General features: G+C 43.2%; 2 protein-coding genes across 2 annotated transcripts; both read right to left on the bottom strand.

Annotated features, from left to right (window-relative positions):
- Window positions 1–1,497, bottom strand: LOC112170699. The gene is made up of 3 exons (XM_024308023.1): window positions 1,166–1,497; window positions 615–757; window positions 1–458 (listed from the first exon to the last, which is right to left on the bottom strand). The coding sequence occupies exons 1-3, from the start codon at window positions 1,495–1,497 to the stop codon at window positions 1–3; spliced, it is 933 nt and encodes a 310-aa protein (XP_024163791.1).
- A 9-nt stretch (window positions 1,498–1,506) lies between these two features.
- On the bottom strand, window positions 1,507–3,182 carry LOC112170698. The gene is made up of 3 exons (XM_024308022.1): window positions 2,922–3,182; window positions 2,068–2,403; window positions 1,507–1,974 (listed from the first exon to the last, which is right to left on the bottom strand). The coding sequence occupies exons 1-3, from the start codon at window positions 3,180–3,182 to the stop codon at window positions 1,507–1,509; spliced, it is 1,065 nt and encodes a 354-aa protein (XP_024163790.1).
- Between the last annotated feature and the right edge of the window lie 13,419 nt (window positions 3,183–16,601).

The following is a 16,601-nucleotide window of genomic DNA, read 5'->3' as shown; positions in this document are numbered from 1 at the left end:
CTATGGTTGCCCCCCAGTCCCAGAAACCGGCAGAGCAGGTGGATCTTTGAACTCCCAAACGCTAGGATAATATTTCTTCAAGAATCTGCCATTGATGGGGTTGTGGTGGATGTCGGCGTCCAAATATTTCAGGTGAAACGCCCCGCGCTCCAAAATTCTGTGAACGACAAAGGGTCCTTCCCAACGCAGAGTCCACTTACCGTGGCCAGTCAACTTCTCGCCCAATGGCAAAATCGCCTTCCAAACCAGTTCACCCTCTTTGTAACTGCGGCCGCACATCCGCTTATCATAGGCAAGAGTGATGAGTTGCTTTTCCATCACTAAGCTGTCCAAAGCCTCTAAGCGCTTATCGCTAATGTCTTCATGCTCTTGCCATATAGCCTGGACATAATCTTCACCGATCAAATGATTCTGATCTTGGACGCGCAGGGACTGAACATTCACTTCCAAAGGGAGAACTGCATCGTGGCCAAACATCAACACATAAGGGGTAGTGGCAGTAGGGTTCCGCTTAGAAATGTGATAAGCCCATAGTGTCTCATACAATGTTTCGTGCTACTGGCGAGGGTTTTCAACAAGCAATTTTTTCAACAGAGTAATGATGATCTTGTTACTGGCCTCAGCATGACCATTGGATTGAGCGTAATATGGCGTGCTATGGATAAACTGGATATCACAGTCATTGACGAGCTTCTCTACATCAGCACCCATGAATGTTGCCCCCTTGTCAGATACCAAAACCTCTGGGATGCCAAACCTGCAAATAATATTGCTAAAGATGAATTGGCGAATGGTGGCACCGGAGGCCTCATTCAGAGGCTCAGCTTCCACCCACTTAGTGAAGAAATCAGTAGCGACGATGATGAACTTGTGCTGGAGTGAAGAATGTGAGTGAATCATTCCGATCAAGTCCAAAGCCCAGCCTCGCGCAGGCCAAGGTTTAATGATGGGTTGGATGGGAATGTTAGGAATGTGTTGGACTGGTTCATGTGCCTGGCAATCTTGGCATCTCTTCGCAAATGCGATACAGTCCTTCAAAATGCTGGGCCAATAGTACCCATGTCTCCTAATGAGCCAGCGCATCTTCGGACCCGCTTAATGAGTGCCACACACACCTTCATGCCTTTCTCGCATTAATCATTTTGCTTCACGGCCATAGACACACCTGAAATCGATGCCATCTTCGCCAGGTCGACGTAGCTCATCGCCTCTAAGGAAGTAATTTAGTGCCAGAAAATGGATTTTCCTATCTATAGTGGGATTTGGCTGCTTGAGGTAGGTGATTAACCAGATATGCCAATCCACATCAATAGGATCAAGAGCCGCCATTGTGGACTCGTCTGGTGGGTCAGATCGTGCAAGCCACGAAGGCAGCGTACATCGCTCAACTTTGAGAATTCGCTCGCGAACCTCATATTTCAAGGTAACGCCTGTAGCCAATTGAGAAAGTTCATTAGCCGCGAAGTTGCGCTCGCGAGGAATATACTCCAAGTCCATGTCTTCAAATTAGGCCAGAAGTTCAAGAGCGCGATTCAAATATGGTGCAAGCATGTAGCTGGAGCATCTGTACTTCTCGCAAAGCTGATTGATCACGAGTAAAGAATCACCACGTACCTGGATGTCTCTGACTCCCAGTTCTATCAACACCTCTAAGCCAATAATGAGGGCCTTGTATTTGGCCTGATTGTTGGGGCACCGGAACTCTAGCTGAAAGGAATATGAGAAACGATCGCCAGCTGGATTTTCCAAGATGACTCCGGCTCCAGCCAGTGTCTCCGTTCGCAAGCCATCAAAATATAACACCCAGGGTTGGAGTGAAACTGTGGCTTGATATAACATGGTGTATTCAGGTAAGCATGCCAAATCCGGGCGATCTACAATTTCAATAACGACTTCTATGTCTCTTATCGCGGGAACGTCCAACATGGGGTGATGCGCTAGAAAGTCTGTGATGGCTTGTCCTTTCACTGCTTTCTGATGGACATATTGTAGCGGAAATTCTGACAAAGTAAGCACCTATTTGGCAATGCGCCCCCTTAGGATAGGTCGCGACAACATATATTTTACCAGATCGGTCTGAGCGATGATACAAGTAGTAAAGGATAACATGTAATGTCGCAGCTTGTAGGCGGAGAAGTAAAGAGTGAGGCACAACTTTTCCATTGGAGTGTACCTTGTTTCGCAATCTGTGAGTGTCCAACTAAGGTAAAAGATAGCGTGTTCGACACCAGCTTCGTCATCCTGGGCGAGGAGGCTACCAATGGAAGCCTCCGCTGCTGAAATATATAATTTTAAGGGAAAACCAGGCCTGGGGGGAACTAGTACTGGCAGATTTGCCAGATAGGCCTTGATCATGTCAAAAGCCTCTTGATGTTGAAGGTCCCATACAAACTCACTCTGTCCCTACAACTTCAGCAGTGGGGAAAAAGGCTGGATTTTACCTGTAAAATTAGAGATGAATCGCCGCAAAAAGTTGATCTTACCCAACAGTCGCTGTAGCTCATTCTTTGTTCGCGGGGGAGATGCATTGATGACCGCGTTTGCTTTATCTTTAGGGACATCAGTTCCTCTTTGATGGACTATGAACCCTAGAAAGTCACCTGCTTGAACTCCGAAAATATATTTAGCGAGAATCATCTTGAGCTTGTGTAGCCGCATGCGCTCGAAAACCTTTCTGAGATCTATGATATGGTCCCCTTGCTTCTTAGACTTCATGACCACATCATCAATGTAAACCTCTAAAATCTTCCCAAGTATGTCATGGAAGATCAGGTTCATGGCTCTCTGATACGTGGCCCCAGCATTCTTCAAACCAAAAGGCATGACCATATATTCAAACACTCCCACGAAGCTTGGGTAGCGAAACGCGGTCTTATGTCTGTCTTCTTCAGCGACCGAAATCTGGTGATCTGGTGGTATACTGCAGTTCCATCCATGAAGGATAACAATTCATGTCCCGCTACTGCGTCTACCAACATATCCGTGACCAGCATGGGATAAATATCTTTAGGTGTAGCCACATTAAGGTCTCTGTAATCCACATAGACTCGCAACTTGCCATTCTTCTTGCGAACATGCACTATGTTAGATAACCACTGATTGTACTTGGCCACCCTGATAATGCTTGATTTATGCATCTTCTCGACTTCTTCTTTAACTAGGACTTGGATCTTCGAATTCATTCTTCGCGGCTCTTGCTTCACAGGCCTCTTGTCAAGGAGTGTTGGCAGCTAATGGCATACCAAGTCCGGTGACAGGCCTGGCATGTCTTCGTATTTTTCCTCGAAGCAGTCCCGAAATTCCAGCAATAAGTCAATGAGCCTCTCTTTCTCGCCAAGCTCTAAGTACGCACTGATAGCCACTTCCATGGGCTCGTCATTTGTTCCAAGATTGACCTTCTCAGTAGGGTCTCTAACCTTAGGAGGTGTGTCATCCAATGTTGCTGGGGTGAGTTGAATGTCTTCCTTTTCCTCTTCATGGTCAGAGAGCTCCTCGTTAACTATTTCCAAGGTTGTGACTCGATCATAGGCCTCTTTTTCCACCATATACGAGGATAATCTCTCGTACAAAAAGTGGAAGGCCTCTATCCCTTCCTCTGGAAGGTCGTAATCCATTAATTACTTAAAGGTTTGGGCACAGCTGGCCAGGACTTTCCAGGCCGTCCTTTGCTAGTGTAAGCCCCCACTGTGCCAATTCAGAGGTCGTCACCCATGTGGGGCGGCCTTTGTCATCGATGCCATTGACTTGTAATGGAGTGATTGGCTCTAAGTAGTACCTGGCTTCTACCTAATTGGCAGAAACAGAGAACGGGCGAGGATCAGCCTTAAGCACTTCAGCCTTATTCGCAGCCCTGTTCCACATAATCAATTCTTGATGAAGAGTTGACGGGACACAATAACTCCGGTGGATCTAGTCTCTACCTAGAATGGCGCTATACGCCGCGTAGCAGTCTGTCACAAATAAAGCATATACCCCCTCTGCGGGGTCGACCTTGATGCGCAAGAATAACAGGCCCAATGTCTTCGTTACAATCCCCGCAAAGTTCTTAAGCGTGAGGAATGTAGACTGAATCCTCTCTTTCTTAATTCCAAGCAAGTGCATAGTCTTTGTAGTAATGACATTAACTGCTGCTCCAGTGTCGACCATGATCTTGCTGACTTTGGTGCCGCCAATTTCCACTGTGATATATAGAGGTCTCATGTGTTGGACCATAGCAGGCGTTGGCTTTGTAAAGCTCATGAAGGACTTTCTGGTGTTGGCATCCTCTGTGTCCAAGAGCACAGCCTCTTCCACAGGTGTTGCGGCTGTTGAGGTAATCTGCAAAGGCTATTCGCTGCCTCCTTCAACTTTCACACACTCCTGCGCGGCGACCGGTAGTGTATACCTTGCGGGAAGTACATAAACCATGTTGCAGGAGGTGTCTAACACTTATGTCTCGTCCATCTCCTTATCAAGGTCGAACTTGGGCTTATCAACTGGTATGTCAGTGTTGAATTGTTTAGCCAATGAAGCCACTAACGACTCTTCTATGAGGCCTTTTACCTGGCACCTCTTATGCTCCTATGTAGAGGCAACCTGCTTTGATGAGTCTGACCTTTGTGCCTCTGTTGGGTTCTCCTTTGGGGGAGCGACTACCAGACTTTGAATCCTTTTAGGTCTCCACTGTAAGGCATCTGTAGCATTGTCCTTGCCCCCCAGTCTCCCAAAAACTAAGGGTTTGGTTTCTGGCTCTTCACGAAACAACTTGCGCTTGGTATGGGGGCATGCATGGTAGGCGAGCTTTCCTTCCTAGCTAGAGGAGGTGTTCTTTCTTTCGTGATCCTACAAAAAACACTAGGCTTAGAAGCCCCCGACTTTGAGTGTGCTTGCATCTGAAAATTGGGGGGAGCCACCAATGGCTTAACGGCTAGCGCCTCCATCTCCTTCTGATATTGCTCAGGTGATTTGACCAATTGCAAAGGCTTAATCAGGCCCTGATCCCCTCTAGTGTTTGCTTGGCCTCTCAAAATCTTTGCTGCATCTTTCTTTTCTTGGAAGGGCTAATCTCCATCGCTTTCCCTTTCTTTTTGGTGTACCATTTGCCCTTCTTGATGGAGGACATTGAAGAAGGTGGAATGTACGGCTTGGTCAAGATATCTTTGTGCTCATTCCTAGCCCTGTCATCTTGTTTCTGTTTTGCTACAGCCGCTTTTAGTTTCTTGAACAAGTTGGAGTCCCTTGGGGATGACGGTGACTATATCTTGTCTCTTGCTCTTGGGCTCGACGGTTGATAGTTTCGCGATGGTGAGGCCTACTTGATTGGAGGGAAAGAGCCGAAACGAAATGTCTGCTCGACTTCTTCATGTGATATTTGGATGCCACATTCTTCCTTGCATCACTAGCAAATGACTACTGGTGAGGCTTCGCTGACTGGTTTAGCTCTCTCCTTTGCAGGGGCCTCATCCCCTTCTGTCCTCTCTTCTCGCCCCTTTGTAGTCAGATCTAAGGTTGGCTTTCTCTGGTTCTTCTTGGTCCATTTCACATAAACCATATTGACCTCCGTGTCCGGGAAAGGGTTCAAGTCTACTAGTGCTGCTGCGGTCGTCGGAACTTCCACCTGCAAACTATCATTATTGAGCCATACCTAAATTTGGTCTTTTAGCTTCACACAGTCAGCTGTGTTATGGTTCCACAAGTTGTGGAATTTACAGTACTTCTTTCCTTTCAGCTGATCTGGTTGAGAGAAAGGTCCTAAGTCTATCTTCACCATCTTCGCGGCGATCATTTCACCTAAAATCTCATGTGCCTTATTGGCATCATATGTATACGTCGCGAACTCAAGTTTGGTGAAGGCTACAGATTTGAGTTTGACAGGTTCCTTAGATATTTTCAACTGCTTGAAGGCTGAGCTCTTCCTCCCTATCAATTCAAACATGGAGAGTTCAATCTCCTCTTCATCATCTTCTTCATGGCAAACTTCTTCCCCTTGATGATGATAGTAAGGATCATAGGAGGTCAGCTGGAAGTGCAACGCAGCCACCGTACGATGCTTTCCTGGTACATATGTCCCTTTGGACGCATTTTTCCTAGCATCAGTCTCTCTGAGGAGATGCTCAAAGCTTCCTACTTCTGTGATAAGCTCTCCCATTGACTAGATCATACTGCCATATTGCTTCTTTCGCAGGCGTGGTTCCAATCCTTTGATTGCCAATTTAACCAACTCTCTTTCGGGCAATATCATGCTTAATTTAGCCTTTTGGATCTGGAAGCATTGAAGATAAGCAACAGCAGACTCGGTAGGTTGTTGGGCCATCTAGGTGAGAGAGGCCAAGTCAACCTCTGGCTTAATAGCTCCAAAAGTCTCTTGAAAGAGCTTTTCCATTGCTGGCCAATTATCCACTGACCTTAGCTGCAGTTTAAATAACCATCTAAAAGCCGCGCCAGATAGAAAAGTACCAAAAATCCCGCACTTGAGGATGTCATCATTCTGGTATTGGCCGCACTGCACCTTAAACCTGGCCAGATGGGTTGCCGCGTCCTCAGTATCCTCTCATGAAAAAGTAGAGAATATGATATTTTTGTAGCCTCTGGGAAAAGGCGCGAGCATTATATGCAGCGGGAAAGGTCCCTCATAAACCCCATCTAGATGGGCCCTAGGGTTCGCTAGCCTGATCATCTCTTTAACCTCTTCATGTCTCACATAGCCCGGACCAGGAGGAGGTATCGCCACGTTCTGGCGAGCATTCTGCAGAGGTGTAGCCTGGCTAGCGACTACTGTACCTTCCCCTAGGTGAATTGTCCAGGGAATAGTGGATGGCTGTAGTGTCATAGCTAGTGTGGTCACATCTTTGACCAAGGCCGTTATCTTGATTGGAGTGTCAGCCTGGTCAATGCCATAATAATTCCCTGGAAGTTCTTCATAGACATTCTCCACCCCGTCACTGTCGTATTGAGTAAATGCAACAGGATCAGCAGGAGTGCCTTCATTGGTCTTTAGAGTCCTACTCTTTTGCGAGGGAGTTGGAGTAGCCTTAGTACCACTAATTACCAGGGCTTTATCCTTGCTTTTTGTTGTTGAAGTAGAGGCGGCTGCAGCTAGTGTAACGGTATTGCCACTAGTCTTCTCCAGAGCATTAGGAGGTATGTATTTGCCAGTACCTGAAGGTTGTCCAAGTGAGCCAAGAATGGCGTTAGGATCCCCCAAAGCTTTATTCAGAACTTCTTTAGCCTGATCCAATTCAGCTCTATGCATGGCGACTTGGGTCGCAAGATTAGATCCCTCGTTGCGAAGCACTGCCAATTCTGACGCAGTGTGCTTGGCTTGGTTAGCAATGTCAGCAGAGATACGCTTGCTCTAAGCCTGCCTGACCGGTCATCATATCCACAAGCTCCTTATGGTTTTTCTGGCTTTTCTTGTACGTATCTTGCCAATGTCCCTGCATTTGTCACTAACTCGCTTCAAGATTTGGCAGTGAGATCGAAACCTCATTGAGCCTTCGGTGCTCTTCCGCCAGGGCTTTTTCCATCCTTTCATTATATGCAGCATCATTCTGTTGAAAGATAGCAAGCCGCTCCTCAATGCTCGCATTTGCTGGGGCGATAACGGGAACAAAGGAATCAACTGTCCTCTCACTCGCGGCCACTTAGGCAGTGTTGGCCACTCCTTCAGCCTTATTAGGCTAGACAGGAAGATTTTTGTTGCCCTCAGTAGTGGGCTGTGGAGTTCCAACCTGTTCCGTTGACATGTCTGGTGATGGTGGGATGAGTGAGAACTTTTGTGTTACCTGTTCGTCAGAAAGACCACAACAATCAGCACGAGAGTGCAGCCTGTAACTAGAGGTCCTCTGGGTTGGGCAGTTAATGTAAACCTTTTGGTAAGGGTTTGCGCTTGATTTTCCAATGGTTGCGATCACGAAGAAACGTTATTTGGTCCCACTGGGCGTGCCAAAATGTTTGGCTCCAAAACCAATATGGGTGCAAACTGTCTCTTTTGAGCGTGTGCGCAGGTGTGCCAGCATTGTGGGGTGCAGTCGTCGGAGAATCCCTTGACCTGACTTCTTGATCAAACGCCGTGGACGAGGAAAGCACCAACCTCGTCACCAGGTTCTTCTCTATGCCTTCCGGAAAAGGACTTCTTGCCTTATGGATAAGGGCTTTGGTTATGATCTCTTCGTGACACCGAATCGATACTCAATGTTGCAGGTTGAGCAAAGCAATCACTGGGAAGTTTGGAGAAAGCACGGGTTTTGCTAAAGTGTGACTTTAGCTTCGCTGGGTTGTGAGGGCGTTACCCTTGCTTCGCTGGGTTGCAACTAGGTTGCTAGTAGGTTTGCTCCGGAGAGGCTTTGATAATCTGTATGATTAGTTGATTGAAGAGTTGTCCATAATTCGTCCTTGAAACCTGGTATTTATACCTAGGGCTTTGACTGTTCCTTGCCATAGAAGGATTATTGATTTGAAGTTTCCTATTCGATCTCCTCTACTTGATTCCAATAAGGGCTCGTTTTTTTTATGGATCACAGAATGGGTGAAGCTATAACCCAAGCCTAAGTATAGGCTTATTTTTGGGCCGCAGGTATCGGCCTGCTGTGCTAAATCCCCTAAGGGATCTTGCCAAAAATACTTTTGGGCTCAAACAAATTCATTTGAATTAGAGTATCAAGTTGAGTTTGGAAAAAAAGATTATCAAGTTGAGTGATAATGCATAGTATAAACCCTAAACCCTAATTGCGATATATACTCTAAACAATGTGATGATAGATGCATATTACTAATTCCAAGTTCTAATGATGTCATTCAAGCCAAATAGAGAGTCTATTATGTCTATGTTTAGGTGAACGTGTTTGTGATTAGTGTATATATACTTGATTAGTGGTTGTGAACATATATGGCTGAAATTATTGTTATAAAAAGAAGATTAGTAGGGCATAACCGCATAACCTTGATTCTCCTAATTACAAGTAATATCCATGCATGGCTCCAAAAAACAGAAAAAGTTGATTGCGCATGCACCCTAGGCTATCAGATCCAAGAGACCCATAAACCGTCGGTAGAGCAGAAAATAAACCTAATTTAGGTTGTTAATTAATTAATGGACTCTAAGGTTTACTGGAAATTAATCCATACAATAGATATTTGTACCTACATAATTAACTATATTAGTTTTTTTTTTTTTTTTTAGGGAAACTGACAATTCTTATTAAACTTAAGGAGAACTCTCTGTGATTACATCAGATACAAAATAATAAGGAGGCACAATGTCCCAAGAAGAAAATTGAAAACTAGCTATTTGCTCATTTGTGAGCCACATAGTTGGCTTGACGGTAAGCATGAGTAAAATAAGAACCAAACATCTCATGGAGACTAAAGGTCATGTCATCATACACACGACCTAAAAAGGAAGTATGGGGAATTATGCTCTGCTTAGTTGCATTTGCAAGAGTTAGGGAATCTATCTCAAAAATTACCGGGGAGAGACCATGCTCAATAGCATGTGAGACAACTACTCTTCCCGCTATAGTGATAGGAGCATTTTATGCAACTTGTATATGGTTAATCCCTATATTAATATTTGTTAGTTTATTCTATTTTCTCTTTATTTATTTACTTTTGTGTTTATTAGGTTTTTCGGAGCAAATATACAAAAAGAAGATAATATTGAGGAAAGATGCGCAAATAAGGAAAAGCTTGAAGTCCTGTACTAAGCAGAAGACCTTGATGGATCGAGAAGCCCAATTCATGGAGATATCACAGTAAATTATGGAGATATTCGTAGAGATATTGATGATGACATGTCGAATTCTCATTGGACAAAGTGATGTGGAGAAATCCTAATTCAATCAGAGAATTAAGGAGTTGATTTTCTCTACACTTTAAGGACTCTCAAACCAAAAAGGAATGAGGGAGGACTCAATAGCACTATAAAAAGGCTAGAAAAGCTAACGAAAGGGACTTACGCGCGAGAATCAAGCAAGAAACCCGAGCAGAAGAAAGCAGATCAGCCTTCCACCGACCAGTCGGCAGATCCCGCCGACCAGTCGGCAGACGACTTTTCCAACTTGATTTTTAGGGTTTTTCTGTTTTACTTTGCTTATGAATTCTTTTGTGCTTCCAATTCAAACCATGTGCAACTAAATTCTAAGTAGTTAGGGCATGTTGAAGCCCCAATCATGATTGTATGCCATGCTATGACATTTAATTAGTTTTTGTTTATTCAATGGATGAGAACTTAATCACTATTTTTACATTGATGATTTCTTTATGTGCTTTCTTTGGTGACCAACTTAGATTGCATGTTTAGGATTCTATTGTTATGAATGATCATTGCCTGTTCCTTTTAAGAAGGTTCCGTTGAAAGTTCTAGAGTAGTAAATCGTCTATAAGGCGAGTGATTAGGTTCCTAGGTTAATTGAGACGCGTCGTACTCAAGATGCCTTGTGATGTCTCGTTTTTCTATTGCGTAATGATTTCTTTGTGTTAAATCTAGAGTTGCGTCAACCTAGGTTGCATTTTAGAAAATAGGTTAGGTGTAGAGCGTCGTCTCTCACCTAGCATACAAGTAAGGAAGAACAATAGGTTAATTCAGGCGTTGGGTTAATTTGAGCATCTTCATCCATAGATAAATGAAATTAGGTTGAACATGATTAGTTTACTTGATTGATTGGTGGTGGATGCAATTCCTCTAACTTGTTTTATCTTTGATTTTCAAAACTCTGAATCAAGTCTTTTTATTTTCGGAGTCATTTAGTGTTTCGTTTTTATTTAATTAGTTCGTCAACCAAAACACCTTCAAAAATTATCAAACTTTGTCAGTAGTTAGTTTATCATGTCTAGAGTCTGTCTGTAAATTTTCGTGACATTTAGAATAGTTTAGAGTCGTCTGCCAGTCAGATCTTTATAACTGGACAGTTTAGGTTTATTTTGTTTTGAGTCTTTAGATTAGTGATTAGACCACAATCTCTTGTGGGAACGGGTGTTGTGTTCCGGGATCAGAAGCTCACCGACCAGTCGGCGAAACCCGCCGACCAGTCATCACAGCAAATTCATATTTTGACCATTCGAAGGAAATTAGTCAGTCAGTCGAAAATCGGGGCACTCCTAACCCTTCTTTGAATTCTTTTAAGGCTAACAATGATGCTTCTATCCCTATGTCTTCTTGTATTCCTTTTCCTCGTAGGTTCATGAACTCAAAGAAGGAGCAACATGAGAAAGACATCTTGGAAACCTTTCGGAAAGTCCAAGTGAACATCCCTCTTTTGGATGCCATCAAACAAGTTCCCAAATACGCTAAGTTTCTCAAGGAGTTGTGTACCAACAAGAGGAGGTATAAAGATAAGGAAACCGTGGCCCTTAGTGAGGAAGTCTTAGCGGTACTTTTGAGAAAATTGCCTCCTAAGCTGAAGGATCCTGGAAGATTCACCATCCCTTGCACAATTGGGGAACGCAGGTTTGAAAAAGCTTTACTTGATTTAGGAGCTTCTATTAATCTAATGCCCTATACTGTGTATGAAACTCTTAAGTTAGGTGAGCTCAAGGATACTCAAGTCACCATTCAATTAGCGGATCGTTCTATAGCCTTTCCTAAGGGCATAGTTGAAGATGTCTTGGTGCAAGTGGGAGAGTTGATCTTTCCAGCGGATTTCTTTGTCTTGGAGATGGAGCCTGAGCCTATGCCATACGACCTTCCTCTCATTCTTGGTCGTCCATTCATGAGAACTGCACAAACAAAGATTGATGTCTATGAGGGGACCTTAACAATGGAATTTGATGGCGACATTATATGCTTCAACATCTTTGAGGCCATGAGGTATCTGAATGATGTTCATACTTGTTTTTCCATAGATGCCTTTGATTATCTTGTGCAGGATACCTTTAATGCAAGTGTGGGGGAGGATAAACTCAAGAGCACATTAGAATTGGGATTGGAGCAAAACGAATTTCAACTAGTCAAAGGTGATACTTCAACTGGACAAATGCAGGGGAAAGACACCAATCCAAGGGTCTCCAACGATGTCGTTTGGAACCATGAGCTCATGGAAATAGTCGCTGCACTTGAGGCAAGCCCTCAAGTACAAGGTAAGCCTCCTAACTTTATTTCCCTTCCAGTTTCAGATGCAAAACTTGTGCCTTCTGTGATTCAGGCACCCAAATTAGAGCTTAAACCATTGCCGGATCATCTCAAGTATGCTTATTTGGGAGATAATGAGACATTGCCAGTTATTATTGCTTCTAACCTTTCGGCACATGAGGAGGCAAAGCTTGTCCGAGTTCTTAGAGAGCACATGAAAGCCATAGCTTGGAGCATTGCAGTCATTAAGGGGATTAGTCCATCCATGTGCATGCATCGCATTCATCTTGAGGAGGATTCAAAACCTTCAAGGGAAGCTCAAAGACGATTGAATCCTCCAATGATGGAAGTCGTGAAGAAGGAAGTTCTTAAGCTCCTAGATGTGGGGATAATCTATCCAATCTCTGATAGCAAGTGGGTGAGCCCTGTTCAAGTGGTACCAAAGAGATCCGGCATCACCGTAGACAAGAATGCGGATAATGAGTTGGTACCTACAAGAGTGCAAACCGGGTGGAGAGTTTGCATTGATTACCGTAAGCTCAACACCGCTACATGCAAGGATCACTTCCCTCTCCCATTCATTGACCAAATGTTGGAGCAACTCGCAGGACATGCCTACTATTGTTTCTTGGACGGCTACTCAGGATACAATCAGATCGCTATCGATCCCGTGGACCAAGAGAATACTACATTTACGTGTCCCTTTGGCACGTTTGCCTACCGTAGGATGCCGTTTGGCTTGTGTAATGCACCGGCGACTTTTCAACGTTGCATGATGGCAATATTTTCTAACATGGTTGAGAAGATCATAGAAGTCTTCATGGACGACTTCTCCTTGTACGGTAATTCTTTTGATTCATGCTTACATAATTTGTCTTTAGTGCTTAAAAGATGTGAGGATACGAATCTTGTTTTAAATTGGGAGAAGTGCCACTTCATGGTACAACAAGGGATAGTGTTAGGCCATATTGTTTCTGCTAAGGGTATTGAGGTAGATAAAGCAAAAATAGATCTTGTTCGTTCCTTACCACCTCCCACTTGTGTGAGAGAGGTACGTTCTTTTCTTGGTCATGCAGGGTTCTATAGGCGCTTTATCAAAGACCATTCAAAGATCACAAGACCCTTGTGCAAACTCCTTCAGAAAGATGTGCCATTTGTCTTTGATGAAGAGTGCAAGGCTGCATTCGAGAAGCTCAAGAAGATGCTCACTGAAGCTCCTATCATCATGCCACTGGATTGGAATCTACCATATGAGCATATGTGTGATGCCTCTGACTACGCAATTGGGGCTGTTTTGGGCCAAAGAGTGGATAAGCTTCCTCATGCCATCTACTATGCGTCTCGTACCTTGAATGACGCTCAACTAAACTATTCTACCACTGAAAAAGAACTTCTTGCTGTAGTTTTTGCTTTAGAAAAGTTTAGGTCTTATTTGGTTGGAACAAAAATTACTATTTTCACTGACCATGCAGCTCTAAAGTATTTGCTTAACAAGAAGGAGGCAAAACCAAGGTTGATTAGATGGATGCTTCTACTCCAAGAGTTTGATCTTGAGATAAAAGACAAGAAGGGGAGCGAGAATGTTGTAGTTGACCACCTTAGCCGACTTGTCAATGGCTCCAACGCAGAAGAGGATTCTCTTCCTCTTCGTGAGAGCTTTCCGGATGAACAGTTGTTTGCTATGCAAGCTTCTGAACCTTGGTATGCAGACATCATCAACTATTTGGTCACCAAGAAAATTCCGGAGGATTTCACACGTGCTCAAAAGGACAAGTTGGTGAAGATGGCCAAATACTATGTGTGGGATGACCCCTATCTATGGAAGCATTGCCCAGATTTAGTGATTAGAAGGTGTGTACCCGAAACTAAATTTCATTCTATATTAACCTTTTGTCACTCTTATGCTTGTGGAGGTCACTTTGGAGCTAAGAAGACTGCTCTCAAAGTATTAGAAAGTGGCTTCTTTTGGCCCACTTTGTTTAAGGATGCACATGCATTTTGTGTATCATGTGATCGTTGTCAACGTACAGGTAACTTGGGCCCAAGAGATCAAATGCCTCAAAATCCTATTCTTATTGTCGAAATCTTCGATGTTTGGGGCATAGATTTCATGGGACCTTTTCCTTCTTCAAATGGTTATCTTTACATTCTATTAGCTGTTGTTATGTCTCTAAGTGGGTGGAAGCAAAGGCCACCCAGACTAATGATTCCAAAGTTGTTTTGAGGTTTCTTAAAGAGCATGTCTTTTCGAGATTTGGAACACCTCAAGCTATCATCAGCGATGGAGGGACTCATTTTTGCAATCGATCGTTTGAAGCTTTGTTGAAGAAGTACAATATCACACATAGGGTCTCAACGCCCTACCATCCTCAGACAAGTGGCCAAGCAGAGGTTTCTAATCGACAAGTGAAGCAAATACTTGAGAAGACAGTTGGACCCACTCGGAAGGATTGGATCTCACGCTTAGATGATGCTTTATGGGCATACCGAACTGCTTACAAGACCCCCATTGGGATGTCTCCATATCGGCTTGTGTTTGGCAAACCATGTCACCTTCCAGTGGAACTTGAGCATAGGGCTTATTGGGCGATTAAGCAATTTAATATGGATATGGCAGCGGCTGGTGACAAAAGGAGGCTGCAACTCAATGAGTTGGAGGAGCTACGCAATGATGCTTATGAGTCTAGTAGAATTTACAAGGACAAGGCTAAGGCCTTCCATGATAAGATGATCAAGAGGAAAACTTTTGTCGTTGGACAAAACGTCCTTCTTTTTGAATCTCGTCTGCGCTTATTCCTAGGTAAACTTCGTTCTAGGTGGATTGGCCCATTCGTTATAACTAATGTGTTTCCTCATGGTGCAGTAGAAATTAAAAGCGTTCGCACAGAAAAGGTGTTCAAGGTGAATGGGCATCGACTCACGCCCTATTATGAGTCTTTTGTGGAGCATGACTTGGAGGAGGTGCCCCTCCAAGTTCCCACCTATGCGGATTAAAGGATGTGCACCGTCTGGCTGCAGACGTTAACGCAAGCACTACTTGGGAGGCAACCCAATGATTGAAAAGTTGGAAGTGGCTGAAGTGCTTGCCAAATAGATTTGATCTCTCTACCTCTTCTCTTTTATTTCTATTAGTTGATTATATTTGCTCCATTGTGTGTTTTTGGTTGTGTTTGATCTTTTTCTTTATGCTTGATTTGTTCATTGTTGTGCTTTATAGTCAAACATTGAGGGCAATGTTTAGATCAAGTGTGGGGGGAAGGTTTAACACTTTGTTGTTTGCTTAGAGTCTTTGTTTTAGGAGTTTTGGCTTTAATTTCATATTTTTTTTTCGAAATCCACCGCCTAGTCGGCGAAGTCTGCCGACCGATCGTCACAAAAAAAAAAACTGAAAATTGAAAAAAAAAAAAAAATTTAGGTTTTGGTTTTGTTTTTGTTGAGTCTTTAGGAGTCTTCCAACACTATGATGAGCATGAACTATCGATTTGAATTATATGGTTACAAGATGATTGCAAGCATGTTTTTGGATTCATAATCTTAAGTAATTGCTAATAGACTTTTATGATTATTATGCTTGACTTATGGTGCAATAGATGGTTAGGGCTTATGTGATAACTGAAAATTTGATGGAAGCATGCTAGGACAAGTTAAACTTGATTTAGTCCCTTGTGAGTTATTGAGCCTTTATATGTGCTATTTCTTTTCTGAGTGCTTAGTATAGATCATCTTATTTTCTTGACGAGGATTTTGCTTGATCTCATCTTTTATTCACCTTGGTTGAGACTCGGATTCGACATGCATATTTATATAAGGACAAATGCTAGAACTTGCCCCAAAGCCTCTTGAAGCGTATGTTTGAATTGCATGATGGGAAGGAATGAAGGCACTAGGATTACCACCAAAGCCAAACTAACCAGTGTCCCTTTATGCACACAAGATGTGCAACCCCCTAGTTAACCCCTTTGAGCCTACATTTAGCTTTTTCTTTCATTACCCACATAATCCTTAAACCTTGAGCCTAGTGTAGTTTTTCCTTTACCCTTATTTTTAAGATTTAGTGGAGCTATATTCATGAGATATTTCCGTTCAGGGTGATTGTTGTACAAAACAAGTGTGGGGGAATCAGATTCATGATCCAAAGAAAAAATAATTATTGCCGTGAAAAAAAAAAAAAAAATTATTCGGCATTGAAAGAAAAAAATAATACAAAGTTTGGATCTGATTCTCTGTGTGAAAAAGGAGATTGATTAGAAGTAAAGGCCCAACATGATGAATTTGGCCTTTGTCCTACTTCACAAATGTTGTAGATGTTATACCTTGAGAACTTTAAAGATTTTTCATCTCTTACTTCATTACTCGCTCCACTAGGTTTTTAGAATCTTTATTATTTCCTATCCTTTCTTTCATTAAACCTCAACCCTTGGCCCCATTACAACCTTGAATAAAGACTTTCTGATCTTTGAAGTTGTGCATTCGATTTGTGGAGACTTGTGCAGAGGGGTGAGCATATGGTGTCACTGGCCTTCATCCGAGTTTGGCATTCCAATCATGGGATCAT

The sequence above is a fragment of the Rosa chinensis genome, chromosome 6 (assembly GCF_002994745.2).
Source record: "Rosa chinensis cultivar Old Blush chromosome 6, RchiOBHm-V2, whole genome shotgun sequence".
Classification (NCBI taxonomy): domain Eukaryota; kingdom Viridiplantae; phylum Streptophyta; class Magnoliopsida; order Rosales; family Rosaceae; genus Rosa; species Rosa chinensis.
The sequence above is the reverse complement of the archived record's forward strand: the minus strand, read 5'-3'. Positions and strand labels throughout refer to the sequence as shown.

Coding starts and splice junctions, on each gene's coding strand:
- LOC112170699 (XM_024308023.1), bottom strand. CDS start 1,497: ATGGACTTGGAGTATATTCCTCGCGAGCGCAACTTCGCGGCTAATGAA. Junction 758..1,165: donor GAAGATGGCATCGATTTCAG/GTGTGTCTATGG, acceptor TATTATTTGCAG/GTTTGGCATCCCAGAGGTTT. Junction 459..614: donor CAATGGTCATGCTGAGGCCA/GTAACAAGATCA, acceptor GCCACGATGCAG/TTCTCCCTTTGGAAGTGAAT.
- LOC112170698 (XM_024308022.1), bottom strand. CDS start 3,182: ATGAATTCGAAGATCCAAGTCCTAGTTAAAGAAGAAGTCGAGAAGATG. Junction 2,404..2,921: donor CCTTCATGGATGGAACTGCA/GTATACCACCAG, acceptor CTGAAGTTGTAG/GGACAGAGTGAGTTTGTATG. Junction 1,975..2,067: donor TCATCGCTCAGACCGATCTG/GTAAAATATATG, acceptor TATGTCCATCAG/AAAGCAGTGAAAGGACAAGC.